At 42.1% G+C, this 17,122-nt stretch overlaps 2 protein-coding genes across 4 annotated transcripts; one reads left to right on the top strand and one right to left on the bottom strand.

Moving 5' to 3' along the window:
* Positions 1 to 14: 14 nt before the first annotated feature.
* On the bottom strand, positions 15 to 17,040 carry LOC125764986 (kinesin-like protein KIF3A). Its single transcript, XM_049429792.1, has 5 exons — positions 16,865 to 17,040; positions 16,550 to 16,765; positions 2,194 to 3,353; positions 1,708 to 2,125; positions 15 to 1,620 (listed from the first exon to the last, which is right to left on the bottom strand). Exons 1-5 carry the CDS (start codon positions 16,868 to 16,870, stop codon positions 1,363 to 1,365), a joined length of 2,058 nt encoding a protein of 685 aa, XP_049285749.1. The 5' UTR covers positions 16,871 to 17,040; the 3' UTR covers positions 15 to 1,362.
* On the top strand, positions 4,843 to 15,645 carry LOC125765152 (uncharacterized). Of its 3 annotated transcripts, none has more exons than XM_049430056.1 (5): positions 4,843 to 5,101; positions 13,105 to 13,235; positions 14,173 to 14,333; positions 14,402 to 14,530; positions 14,598 to 15,645. In XM_049430056.1, the coding sequence occupies exons 2-5, from the start codon at positions 13,122 to 13,124 to the stop codon at positions 14,704 to 14,706; spliced, it is 513 nt and encodes a 170-aa protein (XP_049286013.1). In that variant the 5' UTR covers positions 4,843 to 5,101; positions 13,105 to 13,121; the 3' UTR covers positions 14,707 to 15,645. The 3 variants fall into 3 exon arrangements, with proteins under 3 accessions (XP_049286013.1, XP_049286011.1, XP_049286010.1); XM_049430054.1 differs by lacking the exon at positions 4,843 to 5,101 and adding an exon at positions 11,804 to 12,218; XM_049430053.1 differs by lacking the exon at positions 4,843 to 5,101 and adding an exon at positions 12,241 to 12,423.
* Positions 17,041 to 17,122: the final 82 nt, after the last annotated feature.

Genomic DNA, 17,122 nt, shown 5'->3' with positions numbered 1-17,122 from the left:
GCAACGATAATATCTAGCTTGAAGTCTATCGTTTTCTGGTGTATTTCAATAAATTCCATTACAAATATGCAATCAGGGTGTGTTTGTGTGTATGTTGAGTATTTCATTTTATGTTTAGTCTAATGCTTCAAACTATACTCATTGCACTGTGTACCGTTACTCAGTTACAAAGTCATGAGTAGTAGACAAACGTTTCCTATAGCGGACATGAAAATCATCATTTACGTTTATGAGTGCCATATTATTTGCCCCGAATGTAGCAATTGACTAGTCTAGAAAATACATTTGATTCTTCACATTTCACTCGTGCGCTACGGTTGGACTGGGGGGTTGGTAGTATTCGACTACCCCGTTGAAACCAAACCTATCGAGAAACGTTTGCACTCAATAAAGTGTTAATAGTAAGCAAGTAATTAAATTTAAACATGGTTTTTGTAACGAACGCTGGTGCTGAAGAAAACTATAATTCAAAGTGCGTACACTACTACACCTAAACTGAAGCAAAAAACACATCTGTACACATAAATAAATCCTGGTTTTGTCTCTAAATTACTGGAATATTGTCACAACCACAGCAAAATCTTTCTACGCTTTTGTTTTCCTACTGTTTTGGTACATCTGTCATTCAAATCATTGGCTATTTTTCGCGGAGGCAATGTATGTCCATAGTAAGATTAAACCAGAAACAGATACATTAGTTCACATTTTCCAGTGCGCAGTTTAACATGCCTATATGGTAGCGATGGGGTGAAATCATGTTATAATGGCGAAAAGATTATCGTGACTGGTATGAATGCGTACGGCTGTACGTAAATTCTACGTAACGTAACGTAACGTGTACGTAACGTCTAAACTAAGTAAATTCTTCATACTGCTACAACATAACACTACGTAGAAAGGTTCACACCGGTATGCTATAAAACAATAATACACTTGTCAACAAAATATACCTTTTCGTAAAGATACAGAAAATTATAACTTGCACGTTGATGCACATTGATCGTTGAACTCTCCTGTGTTAAGTTAGGTGGGCACCATCATATTAAGGTTTACTTTTGATTTTAAAATAACAATTCACTGACAATCGTCAATTGTTCGACCATAAAGCGACTAGTATCGTATTGCACGTTTAAAGCGAGTGACTGTACTGTTGTGCGCTTAGTGCAAGCTTTGATAAATCTGCATCGACTGTAGTATGTTTACGCGACAACACCAGCAATGGTCGATTTAATGAAATCATTTGTGTTCTTTGATGTGATGTGACTTGTTGCCTTTAAAGTTACTGATACTCGTATCTATTCTGCTAGGAGTTTCACGACTAAAAGCCTCATTTCCACAATACCATCTGTCACTTTCTGCTTCCTAATAGTACTTCCTGGCCGTCGTCGGTCGTGCAATGCCGGATGTGCGCGGTCTTGCCGTTTTTGCGCGTATTGGTTCAGCCACCGAGTCCGTATTGTAGCTAAGATACACATGCGACAGATCTACCAGATCCGTCTCTTTGGTGTTGACCTTTGGTTCTGGGATGTTTTTGCGCATGTTATTGCCAGTGTACGCAACACACTTGAGTTGCCACTCGCCAATATCCTCATTCCAGTGGGTAAATTTCTCGATCATGTTCTAACAATAAAGAAAGACAAGAAACGATTCTTATTAGTTAGCTTCGTATATCGTCAGAAAGGGATGGAATGGAATTTGTTTACAGACCTGATACTCCTTTGGAATGTACGAGTTGATTACCAACTCGCAAAGTGCCAGTTCGCGCGATAAACTACGAATGTTTTCGTAAATGCCTTCCTTTTCCCGCTGCTGCTCCTGCTGCTGATCGGCCAGCTCCGATTTAATGCTCATCAGCATGGACATCACGCGCTGCAACTTTTTCGTTTTGCCCACGCACTCTTCTTGTAACGAGCTGTACCGCTCCTCGATGTCGATACGTTCGGCTTCGATTTTTTGCAAGTTTTCCTTCAACTCGCGCTCCGTTTTAGTGCGCTGTTCAAGTTCGGTGATCGAATTTTCCAACAAGAACTCCTGTTCTTTCGCTTTTTCTAGCAAGTTTTCTCCGCCAACGAGAATTTTGTTCTCCAACGATGACAACTTCGCCCGCAGCTGGTCTTGCTCCGATCTACAAAAAAAAGAATAAGCATTTTACGCTTGCCATTTCTATCTGGACCGGGATGGCCAAGAACTTACTTTGCTTTCTTCAGTTCCTGCTGATTCTCCATTGCCTTCTTTTCCAGCAGTTCCTTCTCGGCGTCACTTTTTTCCTTACGCTCCCGGGCCTTCTCCTTGCGACGCTTTTCCTTGCGCTCCAAACGTTCGCGCTCGCGATCTTCGTCCGGATCGCACTCTTCCTCCACCGCGTCCTCATCATTCTCTTCCTCACCTTCAGCTTCATCTTCCTCCTCCTCTTCACCGCTCTCAATTCCCTGCTGAAAGATACCTTCCTCAAGCTGTCGCTTGAGTTCTTCGATTTCCTCCTGGAAGTGACGCAGCAGTGCATCCTTCGGTTCCTCGTTAATGTGGGCCAAGTTCTGAATGCTCTTTGCTCGGCATGCGTATCGCAGCGTCGAAATTGTTTCAACATAGTTCGAATCGGCCGGACTAATGCTGGCGCACATTACCGTCTTGCTATTGCCACCGAGTGAATCCTGCAGCAGTCGCGTTAGCTTCGAGTTACGGTAGGGAATGTGTGTACTTTTACCATCCACCAGTGCACTGATCACATTGCCCAGCACGGACAGCGAAAGGTTGATCTTGGTCGCTTCCTTCAACCGCAAACCCGACGACTGTGTCTTACTCTGTCGTTCCGAACCGGCCAGATCGACCAACTGTAGCTTGCCCATACGCACATACTGCCGGCCGGCTTCATCTGTTTCGCTGGACTCGATCGTTATCGAGAAGATTGCGTGCGAGCGTGACGATTCCGAGTTCATCTTCGTTGCACCGACGACACGGTTCTTGTTGCCCAGCTTCATGATGTTGTCCAGATCGTCCGCATTGTGTACGACGTACCCGCTGAGATCCTTCACAAACACACCAATGTCAGCACGCTCCTTCACCTCCAGGCTTTTGTTTAGCTCCTTTCCGAGCAGATCGCGCACCTCCTCATTGTAGATCTCCATGTAGCTGACACGCACGAGAAACTTTTGGTTTTCTTTGCCGCGCGCAATGTGTCCAAAGATGTGCGCGAACGTGTTCGGAATGATGCCCTTCGTTTGGGGCGATTCTGCATTGCCCGACATTGTGTACGTTTTGCCGGTACCGGTCTGTCCGTACGCCAGAATCGTGCCATTGTATCCTTCCAGCACTTTATCTACGATCGGACGGGCGGTGTCAACGTAGAGATCGATCTGAAATACAAGATGACGCAGTGTTTTGGTTATTTGATAATTTTAAAGAAGCGTGAAGTTTTTGTAGAATAAATAAGAACCATTTCACAGGCACACATTTCGTCACACATGTAGTAATAAACGGACACAGTTTCTTCACACACCTCTTAACAGCGACAGTTTGCTTTCTCGATTTGGGTAACACAAACTCGGACAAACTCATAAAGCGAACTACAAATTAAATCAATTAATTTTCCTCCAAAACGCACGCCACACCGTTTTAACAGAGGCCCCACGGTGATCGTAACGGCCAACGCAAACGTTCCGATCCTGACCTAAAACATACAGCGAGTTCGTTCCAAGAGCTGTACTGATTCCTTTCAATGAAGTGCGCTAATTAAATCAATTATCGCATCCCACTCCTTTCGTCGCATTGGCAGAATTGCGTAAACAGTTTTCATCTGAGCTCATCGTTTGAGGTTGTTTCTCGATGAATTCTAGGTTAACGGGCATGTTCTTCCGCCAGAATGACAAGCTAACCCGTTGCAGACGAAACACGGTGATCGATGACGATGACCCACACCACACCATATGAAGTAATAGAGCGTATCGAATGCAGTATGTTAGTATGCCACTAGTAGCTGACCGGTGTGTGACGGAGATCGATCGTTTCCGTGAATAGTGATTTTTTCCTCCGAAGAATATTCTGTTTGCAGAATCTTTAATAAGAAGTTTTAATAAAAGTACGTTAACACCTTCTAAATCACACGAGAAAAACAAATGGCAAAAGATTGGCAGTACTAAAAGTACCTCGTTGTAGTAATGGTAATGGTGCTATTGGGATGTCATTTACTCTACCCAGCGGGTTGGGCCCACATTAATGACCCTTTTGTTACATTCCATCACTTCCAGCGGCGACGTCTGTTGAATGCCATCAACATTCAAATTAGCACAAACAGGCGGACACCCTATTTGACTGCTAACACAAAGACAATAGATCGAAAATCGACAAGTGTCTGAGAGCCTCATCTGCATAATTAACCGTTTTTTTTTTCAATTCACTGCTTCAAGGGCCTATTTCGTCTATTTTCAAATATAAACAAAAATATATTTTAGTACGTGCGATATCGAAAAGAGACAAATGGAAATAAAAAAACAATGTTCGTAAATATATTATAAAATTTTGTCTTATTTGGCGAAAGAAAACTACCCTAGCGCCTTCAAGGGTTACCACCCTTGTTCACTTCAAAGCTTTCGAACAAAGTTAAGCACGGTCTAAACACACCGGCAAGTCTGCATAGATGTATCACGTACGCATTGATATGCTTCAAGTAACCTACACAAACGCACACTACGTTAGCATGCGGCAAGCATAAATTGTGTTGTTGAGACCGAGCTTAATGTGTGCGTTCAACACCAAAGCACAAAGCATACACGCACACACGCAAACCATCAAGCATAACGCGGGCGACTGAAAGATGCCCGTTTCGGACCCGTTGTGCCCGTGGTGAGGATTTTAGTTTTGAGCGCGCTTTCCCCCAAACCGGACGTTTTTGTAGATTCATGCTGTTGGCATCTCTGCCGTCTCGACGCAAGTGCATCTTGGTGTGGTAGTAATATTTGAATTTTTTGCCCTCAAAACGTTACTAACGAGTAACGCAACTGCGTCCACGTGTTTCGAGAACTGGAATTATCCAAAAACGTGAAGGAGCTTGTAGTGATCGTTGTCCAAATTGATCGTGATTTTGGTGAAGAAAAAAACTAAACAGGTTAGATGCCTAATGTACCATTTCGTTTTAAAAACATCCGTCCACAGTGAGATTTGTCCGATAATCTTACTCTTTTTTTTGCTTCGCTGGCCGGTTCTACCGTGAAAAAAAGTAGTTCCATTCGCTGTTCCACACGACACAACCATCGGCATAAAATAATAGCTTCATCGTTGGGTTGCATCGTGCGTTAGACGTGTGCCGTTCTTCGGTTGGCTAGAAATTGAATTGGGCGCGGCCCTTAACTGACATGCCATCGAAACATAATTTCTCGCTCGGCTACTGGTGAGGGAAACGGTGTATAGAGACACACATAGTGCAGAACTCTATCCTAGCGAGTTGACCACCCTGTTGTAACAAGTGTGAATGATTTGGTGATTTCAACCTCCAACGTAACACTGGAGACATTCTTTTAAAGTCGTACAATAACGGTATAAAAATTCCCCAAAAACACTGGATCGAACGGCTTGATCGAAGCACGGTAGTGTTTATATATAAGAAAAAAGTAAGGCAGGTATTTTATATCGACGAAAGATAGCGTGTGCGTGAGAATGCGTGCGTATTGTTTGACGTGATTTTGGAACCAAATGGAGAACATTCACGACAACCGAAAAGGAAAGGAAAACAAAATTATGTCGGAGTAATGAAACCAAAAACAGAGAAGTTTTAGAAACAAAGCATTTGCCTGTTGGCATTTTGGCGGAAGAACGTGGGTGTGTTCGATAACGCATATACACGCGATGCGTGTCAACACCGTTGTCATGGCGTCATGGATTTGTGTTCTTTGGCATGATTTTTGCGACTTGCTTCAGATGATAGCGATATCCGTGTATTAATTTCTGTACGGCACACCATTTGAAGGGTGTGTCTTCAACCAACGCATGAATCCAGCTTTGATGGTCGCTATCAAGCGATGGAATGATTATGTTGGTGATCGCGAGAAAAACCCGCCAAAAAACATCGATTGTTGGCGGAATGTTGAGTTTCCAGTTTCTTGGAAGGACCTCCCGGACCTTAAAAACCCTCCAATCGGTGGGCATGATGAAATGTTTCGCCATTTCGTCGTACAGACGCCGCGGACTAGGAAGACACGAAAAAGGGAAAACGACGAAAAGAAATAAGGTTTGAGAAACATAAATAGTCCAAATGTTGGATACGTCGAAAGCGATCCCGAACCGGTATCCAACAGGTTTTAACCGGTTTTTGCCAAATTTTGTGGCCATCGTCGCGATCTTTATGTTGCATGGATAAATGGAATAGGAACGTCTTGCCGAAAGAGTGTAAGCCAAGTCCTTTGCCTCAGAATATATTGTGTTTTTGACTTTTCCTTTTGGACAGCTAAAAGCCTTGTGAGAAAGGACTCTCCTAACGCTAATAAAATAATGTATAAAAAGTTAATCTTATTTAGGTGATAAAGAGAAAATGAAGCAACGAAACTGTTTAAGAGGCGCAAGATTAGTTGGTCGAGATTTTCAAGAAGTACATGTTAAAAGTGAAAGTACACCTACAACAAGATAATTCACATACAGTTGCTACTTTAGTACCAACAAAAGTACTAAGTGAACTGCAAATAAACTCGCCACGTGGTCGTAGATATTCTAACAACCGCTCAACTTGCAGCAAATGCCACAAAACATACACTTTTCCGCATGAAATCGTGAAAGAAAATCAATACCAAACAGTCGGAACATGTTTCTGGGCAAGGCAAAAGACAGAAGAAAACAAACACACCATCGAGCGGCGAACTGCAATTGCAGGTTGTACAAATTGCAAGTGTCCATAATTGACGTGTTTTATCAAGGGCGGGAAAATAAAAAACTGTCCTCCTTCACTGGTTGATTACTGAACCGTTGCTTTCAAACTTCGTGGCGGTGTGATACGGTTCCATAAAACTGGACCATTTTCAACATCAAACGAATCTCCACTGTTTTAGGAGAAGTTTTATGTATGGTCACTGTTTGACTAAAGCACACAAACGTACGTCAACGAACTCTTATGTTGTCGTTTCCATTTTCGAAACATTTGGAGTTTGTTTACAATCAATGGTACAAAAACCTGGAACGCGTGTTGGCTGCTGGATGGCCATAGCAGTTTGCTGCTAACTGCTTTTTGTTTACTGGAGATGTTTTTGAGTTGAATAACTTACAGACTCTAATGGTGTACGCATATTTGTTTATCATCTTCGGAGACTTATTGTTGACGACCACACCTTTCTTGTGGGCAAAGCATTGGACGACCGTTATTCATGAAGATAAGAAACTAATCTATAAATTATGTACAAGAATATACAAAAAATTGCTGCACATACAAGTTCTGGATAGAATCTTCAAGTAGAACTTAGAACTTGGAGTATATCGTGAAAACCCCTCATGAAATTGGTGTACACGACCTACCTTTGTCCTGTTCTAGAAACAAAAAAAGATTTATGCCCTTCCCATTTACCTTCTATCGAAGCAATATTCCATTTCCTGCACGCCGCCTGCATGTTACATTTTAAAAAGGCATTTCGCAGGGAGGAAATTTCTATCGCACTTGTTCCACAAACAAACATAACGAACGATTAGCTTCGCTCGCTCGGAACGTGTCCAAACGCGCGGGACTGTATGACGTCGTTAGTTCCCTGGTCGGGGTGCACCGTGACCCAATTGTGTTGCCGCTTCAGTGACACGCAACCTGAAGGAACCATTCTAGATATCGTCTTATTCTGTGCCCTCAAGCGTACGTTCTAGGGTGTTCGCTAGCAAAACACCTGTGCAGACCCGAAACGCAGGTGAACGTTCGATGGTGCAACTCGTGAAGAAGTTGTCCCTCCGGACGCCACGCTATGTCGATTACATGAATGTCCGCGAAGAGTCTCGTGGAATCTAATGCCAACCACTTCTAGCAGTGAGTGTTTGAAAGCAACAGGTACAAAACCGGTTCCTGGCGACAAATGGTTGTCTGTCGGGCGGAATCAATGCAATCAATGATTAATTTTACACTTGGGTCAGGTTCACCGCTGAGCAGACGGGTTAAGCAGAGATCTAAAGAGCGTCTTTGAGCTTTTACGCCAAGTAAAAGACGTTAGAAATCTCGTTAAATAATTGTGCCTGATTTCCCGGATATTCCACAACTGGTAGCAACTGGTGATCGTGCAAAAGATCTACCGACGTACTGGTGTGACTCGGTATCAATCATCAGATATGGAAAGACAGGAAAAAGTGACAGTAGTATGAGCTTTCTTCCTATTGGAAGGTGGTGAGTTCCTGCAAGTGAAAGTGTTTTTATGACTATACTATCTTAAAACCGGGATGCATGCAACCATCTTGGACATAGGTGGGTTGCTATTCAACTCAAATTGCTGTCACTGAATGGTGACTCAAATAATTTTCAGAATATTTGAATGAAATCATGCTGTAGACGCAAGCTATTAAACTGTTGACGCTAGGTATTAAAATGAGATAAGAAAACACCCTCTCCTTTAATTAGTGTTGGACGATTTAGTTTTTACACAAATGTGACTCATACGCAAAAACACTCAGACAACCCGCTTCGAACGCTGTAGAATCACAAACAAGCCAAAATTTGATCAGAGATACAAATTTGAGGCACAAAGAAGAAACCGATAACGTTCACAAAAGACAGCAACATCGTCGCAATGCTCTCTCTCGGATATACAAAAAAACCGGTTGGATTTCGTTTGCTAAAGAAGCAGCTATCAAAATTCAGCAGGATAGGATGAATTATCAAACCCATGACTTCTGTTCCTTTTTCATTTCTTCATTCACACGCCAAACTAACAAATTCTTTAGGTGTATTCTCCCGAATACCTTTGGGAATATGAGAATTCGCTATCTTCTTGGGCTTGTTGATATATTTAATTTTATTTAATTATAAAAAAGACACATACCAGCATATATATAAGGGCTATTTGCAACAGTTTTGTCGTCTATTCGCGACATCGAGGGCACATATTGTGTACAGTACAAATGCGCGGGAAAGTTTTCCCACCATAATGATCGCATCCACATGGTTCGCTCACAAATAACCGCCGTACGTATAAAAGACTGAAATATTCCCCTTTCTGTATCTGCGAATCAGTTGAAGCAACACTAACCATTACTTCACAAAGTTTCCGCATTCGTCGTCTTCGAGCAAACGCATGAAAGAATGACCAATCTCCCCTTTGGGGGAAATGGTTGTAGCACGAATTTAAAACCAAAAACGTGGCTCTTTAAATTCATGACCCTTTTACGGGATGCCCAGATTTGGGGTGGATTGCGGTAGCATAACCAAAATCCACGACTCTCTCACTCTCTTTCCCATAACGAATGCAGACACACACAAGAGCGTTTTTTTTCGTTTTTCTTCCGTCGTCTCTTAGCATGATCATTGGGCTAGAGCTGGTTTGGTGGGTTTTTTTTTTGTGATGGCGCAAAATTATGCTACACGGTGTAACTTTCATTTCATTATGCTTCGTGGAGTGGCGTGATACTTTTTTTTCTCCACCATCGGAAGAGTTTGCGTGAGCTGGTTTGTTGATGGCCAGTGGTAGTATTCCAACCCCACGGTATGGCAGTAGTTGTACACCGCGTGTAAAAACTGTGTTGTTGCGGTAGTGTTTGTATTCGATGGCCCATCACGCGGTAGGTAAACCAGAAAAAAGCAGCATTTATTTTGATACGTATTTTGTTTTGGTTCACCGTTTCGCGTTCGAAGCGATGGTGTGGTTTGGTAGCGTGTTGGCACGCAACCACATGTCGGTAGAATATGACTCAGTACACCTCCAGCTCCAGATTGAGTGATTGCACGTAATACAGGAAGAGCACCTTTTGTTCTTTTTACAACAAAACTAAAAAAAAGAAGCGAAATTAAATTCACAGCACTGGGTCAGTTGGATTAGATAAATAATTTAATCATCGATAGTGTATGCCTACTTCCAGAGCTATTTTCACCACGAGAAAAGAAACATTGTTTTGTATATTTTTATTCATTCTCACATGCACTCATCTTGCTGTGCTTTTATCAAAACAGTACAAATAAACAATCGAGCAAAGGTTGTGCCACATTGTTCCTGTTTTCCACCGGACGAAAGTTCCCATAACTATTACATCCATTCGATTGTGCTGTCATGAGGAGTAACGCTACATTATGCCAGCATCAGCATCAGCATTGGGAGTTTGAAATGTGTTGTCGTATCTATCAACTTCAAAAACATCGACTCTGTGCTACGGGAGCTTTCACTTCCCGCAAAGAAAGGAACGCATACGCCTAGGGTCACCTTCCCTTTTTAGTAGACCCTTTTTTACAGTAGAAATATGCGTAAACATATGCAGGGTGTAAACATCAATATATCGCCGAGAAAATGTTTGATCACCAAGAGCGGCGGGGAAAAAAAACTTTAAATCTTGCGTGTCAGTCGTTGCGTAAGACGATGATCTGTGAACCGATTGCGTGTTTCCATCGAAGAAATATAAAGCGGTTGGTGTAAATATTTTTCTTAGATCACTCCCTTTTACCAGAAACTTGGAAAACATTTGCATCTGTACCCGTCGATGACGAAAGTTCCAACACGTTGACGAACGTGTTCGGTTGATCATTAGGTCGATCTATACTACCGTAATGCGCAATGTGGTTATTTTTATTACTTCTTTTTTTGCTCACCGTTCAAACTTTCTCTCACCAGTTTCCCGGTGGTTCGAACCCTACATTACAACCACGATCAAGGGATCAATCAATAATGGAAAAAAATAAGTACGATACAAAAAGAGAAACACCATCATCTTATGGGTTTGTGAGGTGGTAAACTGATGGAATTCCGCGTGACAAAGCAGGAACAAAATTGAACGTTTTCGTTTTTGGTTTCCGCGTCAGACGCCATCGATGGAAGTTGTTCGCATATCTTCCATTTACTTCCTCTGCGGGTGTGACAATAACAACAACACTTGCGTGTACTGCGTGCAACGGTGTCACACGCGTTCTCTTTGCGCGCGATGTAATAGAGCGATGATGCATCAAAACATCACGATGCAACGCTAAAAAGTGAAGCCAAACAAAACCAGTTTCACGATCGCTTCTTTGCCAGCGCGGGACAAAAAGCCGGAACATGGACCGCATCACGGAGAGTAACATGAGTTCTCTGTTTTGCTTTTGATCACGCGTCTCCATACTGCTATCGATCACTATCCGGAAATCAAAACATCCAATAGCGGGCTATTAGGCAGGGTACGGCGGAACTAGTGTGCAGTTTTGACATCCAACCATAGACCAGGCACGGAGTCAGCTGCAATGAGTGGAGGGAAGAAAGAAAAAAACAACTCATAACCATTCGACAAGCCCTTTCCTCCTAACCACCAGGAGAGCATAATGTTTGCCTGTGTCATAAGATGTAGAAATTACATCTCTGCGGTGGCGGAAACATGGAGCATACAAATTAACCAATACTGAATCCACGACCGCCGATGTTGAAGAGAAAGTCCATGATTCAAAAGGTGGACTAATGTTGGAAACATTCAAATTATACACCATTCCGCCAACGTGGACGTGTGTGAAAAACTATAAGTATAGATATAGATCGTGGTTTGGGTCCACTTCACACGTGAATAAACGAGGCAAAAGTGTTGAGAAGAAAATAATACAATTTTGTGTATTTATCAATTCACAAATTTCTAATCATAATTATCGATATGCTGAAGCATTAGAAACTCAGGCATGTCGCCACCTTAAGTGGATGCAACGTACACAACTATGCGCATCTGTTGGACGAGAGTCGCGTGGCATTGTATGACACGATCGTCACCTTCGCTGAATATGTATCGTCAATCGATTCCTATTCGCTGTTCAAACTACGCCCAGTGATCGAACCCATCGGAAGTCAGTCACTCGCAAGTGGTCGTAGACAGCAGGCATTAATAATTCTTCAACGGAGTACTCGTGCTAGTGTTATCTAAATTAAATTGTCGTAGAGTTGCGTCGTACTACACAAAGGTTACGTTGGAAACAACCACACCCCACAACCCAAAAACAAAAACGACAATTACCATGGGCAATTCGAAATTTTCACGCAATCAAAAGAAAGACGAAAGTCAAAAGGTGGAAGAGGGTGCAACAGAAGCTTCGCCACCAAAATCTTCAAAAAACGGTAGGCTGCAACGGGTTAGCATTGAATCACGCATTGCGTCTGAGGAGGTTAAAATTCATTACATTAATTAAAGTTGGGTCTAACATGAGTCATCCATATGTGTGTTCCTACATTGAATCTAACATTTGCTGGTGCTCTTGCAGTGCTATATCGCTGATTAATACTGTGAGACTGTGTGAAGATTTGTTGGCTACCATGAACATAGGTAGAGTATACGAACGAACGATTATTCAAACTTAATCCCCCACCAATCCAATAGAGTTTTGAATTTTGTTTATCCACCAAAAACATAATCTTTGAAAGCAAACGTAAACATAATTAATCCAATTTAACACTCTAACAAATGCAAAGATTTCTTCACATTGTTTGTATTGTCCTTCGGTTCAGCGCATTCCACGACTGTAAGAAAATGTCATCCCTTTCGGGCAGCATTCCTACAAGGCCAAAGGCTGAAAATCTCTTCCTGCTTAAGACTGGCAATTATTCAATTATCATTAATCTCCTACGCAACAACTCCTTCGCTGCAGTGTTTCCTCTCAACAATGTCTTAACGCAGTCACGCTAAATTGACGTCTGATCACTGAAAGAAACAAAAGAGGAACAAAATTGAACAAAGACTAAACACGTAGTGTCAAGTAGTGAAACAATACAGATCCTCACAACACGTGTGCTACAATGTTTAACAACTCAACTCGTAAAATTATGCTTCGAAAGTGCATCCCAAACGTAAGGGCACGATCGCACGATTTTTTTTCTTTCTAAAAAGTGTTAATGATTGTTTCACGAGTTCAACACCATAAACATGTGTTTTATATGTTGTTACGAACTGATCAACACGTTAAGCAACATTAAATTAATTTGTTTCTATTTGTGCTCTTTATCACAGAAATCTCACGTCTTACGATGGCCAGCGCAGAACATGGAACGGATCAGGCTGATCGTGGCATGCGCAAGGAGTACTTCAACAGCAGTGGAGCGGGCAAATTTTTGCCACCCGTTTTGAAACTTCTAGAGCTGGTAAGCATAACATTGTTCTGATCGTGGTTATTTGTTTAAATTGAAGCGATTAAAATAGCAGCCTCAAACAGTATGGTCAAAAAGGTCATGTTGTGTGATAATGTGACACGAAAAAATCATAAGACAGTTCCAATTGAAACGACGCATATATGACACAGCCGCGCAAATACGACGTACAATCTAGAACAGGTCTGTGTTTCTAGCATGTTGGAGATGCAAAAAAAAATGTGCTGATGTATTTAAGCGGAAGCGAGAACCTTCCAAGCGCCTTCGTACGTTATGCAACTACACCAGCACCAGCAACAATCATCGTCGTAGAAGCAATACATCGTAATAACAGCAGCAACAGCACCACATCGCAATTAAATCACACTAACCCCCCGCACTTCCAAGCCGACCAGCCTCACCACCGGTTCCATCTGGCAAAAGGTGCAGATGAAAGATATCGATTGTCTTGAAAGAGTACAACACAATCGACGCAATGACGCGACCGAGATGGCAAAAACGACTCCACCACTTTTAGCTTCCAACTGCTTTTTTTCTCACGGACCCTTTGCTGCTGCTAGAGTTGCAACGGCTGCACGCTGCTGGTGATTGTCATCACTCATGCACCGCTGGCATGAGTCAACGACGACAAATAGTTTCGCATATGCCCCTTGGTTTGGCGGAAGCACCCACAACAACCCGCATCCGTTGTCCCGCATTCCGGCGCTTTAGTGGGCCAGATACAGTGTGAGATTGTACGACGATAATTAGTGTCGGTTCTAGTGACGATATTCTTGCCTACAGCTTGCTTTTACCTCATCCTCGACTTAACGCTTCCCTCACAATATCTTGTCCCAACATGTATCCCATACGTGCCAAAAACATTCTTCACAGAAGGCCCCCGATCGTCTTAGCAACTCTCGTTACAGCGTCATTTGCTCTGTAATTGCAGGCTGTCGCAATCGTTTGCATCGGACTGATCGATGATCCAGCCCACAATTCGCGGCTTCGCGTGTTCATCTCATCGCGCACCGTGGCGCTGGCTTACGCCACCTTCGCCATGTTTTTGGTATTCTCCGTGGTCTATCTGTTCGGAAAGGTTATACGGGACAAGTATGTGTGGCACTGCATCCGTGGTGAGTGGGAATACCAAATATTGATCTTTCAATTTCATTTTACAGCTTTCCGTGGAAACTGAGCTCACTGCTGAACTTGACCGGTTTCATCTTATACTTGGCGACAGCGGCATGCATTTTGAGCGATTGGTCCGAGACGAAGAACCGAAACTATTGGCCACCGAACACGCAAAGGTATGTCATGCTTCATTCTCGTATGACTCACACTAATGCTTCATCTTACAATTTGTTTTCGTTCTAGAATGGATTTCCTATGCGGTGCTGGTTCGGTTGCAGTGGTTGGTGCGTTGTTCTACTTGATCGATCTAATTGTCACCGTGCGCCTAGGCATGAAGGGTGAAATTGAGTAAAGGACGCTCAAGAGGAGGTTTTTTTAAAAAGATTATATCATATCATAGGCTACACATTTTGTCGTACAATTCTTCCATCCCTTAGATGTTAAGCTTACAAACGTTACATGTTATTTTCTTTTTCGAAACAACCTGTACATATCGAGATACGAGCTATGCAAGCCAAACTACCGTTTAGCCACACTTTCCAGCTGTGATTAGTGCTGGAAAATTACACAGACACCATTAGCTCGATCCAGTGACGAGACCGTCCAAAAGCAACTACAACCCGTTTCCGTCCAGAACAATTGCCTCTCAACAAAGCTTTATCACCTAAGCCAGGATTAAAATTCATTATCGATTCTTAGCTCCATCGTACATTTTTTGGAAATTATTACTCAAACACTTCCCTGCGTCATTTCCATTCAGAGAAACCAGGAATCAATGTTTACAACCATGTCTTAATCTCATACGAATCTTTCCCAACGCTCTCACCATCTGCATTACAATCATCGAATGGTATTTGAGATGTGTGAACTAATCTACCAAATATTAGAGCGTAAGAAATCGTAACGGATTGCCGAGAATCGTGAATACTGTTTACGTTTTCGAGAGTCTTTATTTATGTTAAAATTCTATCACCATAATAATAATAAGATTCATTTCTATTCATAAGCATCAAATAATTGCAGATTTTTTACTTTTCAATCAGTATCTTCAAGTGATTGAATAGAAAAAATGATGTGCATTATAGACGGCGAGTGTTTTTTCTCTTCAAAAGCCATACTTTAAATTACTTTAATAAAGGAATAAGATGGAAGTAAATGTCCTCTTGTACAAATTAAGTTTTCAAAATAATATTATTAAAACTATTTGCGCACTTTACTGTGCGTCTAAACAACTATTCTTGTTCGACCCAACATTGAAATTTCTAATAAAAACATATTTGTGTCCCAAGTACTAACGTACTAACTGTGAATGATGCCATCCGAAACCAAAAATAATGTGAATCAACAACCATTACCGCTTAAGATTTATCTCAAATTGGTCTCAACCGGATAATCAAGTCGGTGTAATAGTGGTATAATTCAGTCCAGATTTTAACTCGAGTCTGGTATGTTTTAAATTATTGACTGTACTATTCTGTTTTGATGATTGATTTGTTTTCATGTTTGTAATCGTGAATTGTACTACAGTTACCCTGTTGCTGAAAGAAACGAGAAGGTTCTTGTCAATTGTCTGCCTGGTGTTTTTTTCAATTTCGCACCTTTTAACAGTCCGTCAAGGACGGTACATTGTGGTAGACTTAATTTTTCCTGGGTTGAGATTTGAACTCGATCCTAAACGCCAAAGGCCAAACGTCCCACTCCTTGTGTGTTCAGCTTCACTATGTTCAGCGTTTTTTATTTCTACAAACGCTTGGATATTGAATATTTTACCAACAGTGCATGTCTTTTGACCTATTGCAAAGGCCATTTACAGCGTAATAATTCCAAAATTTTGTACAAATAGTAGCAGGTGGCACAGTCTTAAGTGGTTTGCTTTCGACCTTGGCACATACTATCGCTAGCTGTCTTTACAATCGAAGATGCCATATGGAGAACAAAAAGGGCCAAAAATCGGCATATCACAATAAAAACAATAGTAAGGCATAGTGAAAGCAATTAGCAATGCTATAAACAGGTTGCCAAATGTAACCTGCAGTCCGAAATGGTCATTACACGCGAAAGAGAAAGGAAACGTAAGGCACGAAGCAAAGCAGGTGGACCACTTCGGAACCACTCAACCCATCATAATTGCAGCCGCATCACTGACTGCGCCCGGTGTGGTGGGGTGAAACATTGAAACCAGTTGAATAACGCACCTGTGTCGAATCTTCGCCGAAAACGTTATCAAAGTAGTACACCTTGGGAGGCTCGCTGGAGTTTGCAGTTGGCTTTACGACCGTGATGCTTCGGTTCGATTTGTCCACCTTGATCACGTTCTGGCAGCTAGAATCGAGCTCATTTTTGTCCATCGGTCGCACGCGTACGACGACTCGAACGTTTTCAATTTCACCTTCATTTTTGATCGCTTCCTCCTACGGAAGATAGGCAGAGAAAGGGAGCAGTGAGTGCATATCACACCAGACAAAACGGAAGCAGAGTGGTGATGTCATGGCACCAAATTAACTACAAACCGGCATTTTGCTATTATCCTTCGTCCTAGTCGTAAAGATCTTCTTCTAATAAGCACAGCACACCGTTTTCACGCTAGGAAACTGAACAAATCACTCATTGGTAACACTATTTCGGCCGCGGTCCTGAAAATTCGATTTTTCTATTTTGACAACAAAACATTGGCAGCGATTGTTTGACAGTTTCCCCTTGCCAACTGTAGCTCGCACACTGAGATGCAGAGGGCGCTGTGTTGTCACAACAAATGCGCTTCGTGCTTT

This window comes from Anopheles funestus, chromosome 2RL, assembly GCF_943734845.2.
Source record: "Anopheles funestus chromosome 2RL, idAnoFuneDA-416_04, whole genome shotgun sequence".
Classification (NCBI taxonomy): domain Eukaryota; kingdom Metazoa; phylum Arthropoda; class Insecta; order Diptera; family Culicidae; genus Anopheles; species Anopheles funestus.
This window is presented reverse-complemented; position numbering and strand designations above follow the sequence as displayed.

Bases quoted from the DNA above. Each gene is read 5' to 3' on its own strand.
- LOC125765152 (XM_049430053.1), top strand. From the start codon at position 12,303: ATGAGTCATCCATATGTGTGTTCCTACATTGAATCTAACATTTGCTGG. The intron at 13,236-14,172 runs GTAAGCATAACA...CTGTAATTGCAG, and splicing joins TTTTGAAACTTCTAGAGCTG to GCTGTCGCAATCGTTTGCAT. The intron at 14,334-14,401 runs GTATGTGTGGCA...TTCATTTTACAG, and splicing joins GGAAAGGTTATACGGGACAA to CTTTCCGTGGAAACTGAGCT.
- LOC125764986 (XM_049429792.1), bottom strand. The intron at 2,126-2,193 runs GTAAGTTCTTGG...TTTTTTTTGTAG, and splicing joins CAGGAACTGAAGAAAGCAAA to ATCGGAGCAAGACCAGCTGC. The intron at 1,621-1,707 runs GTCTGTAAACAA...CTTTATTGTTAG, and splicing joins ACATTCCAAAGGAGTATCAG to AACATGATCGAGAAATTTAC.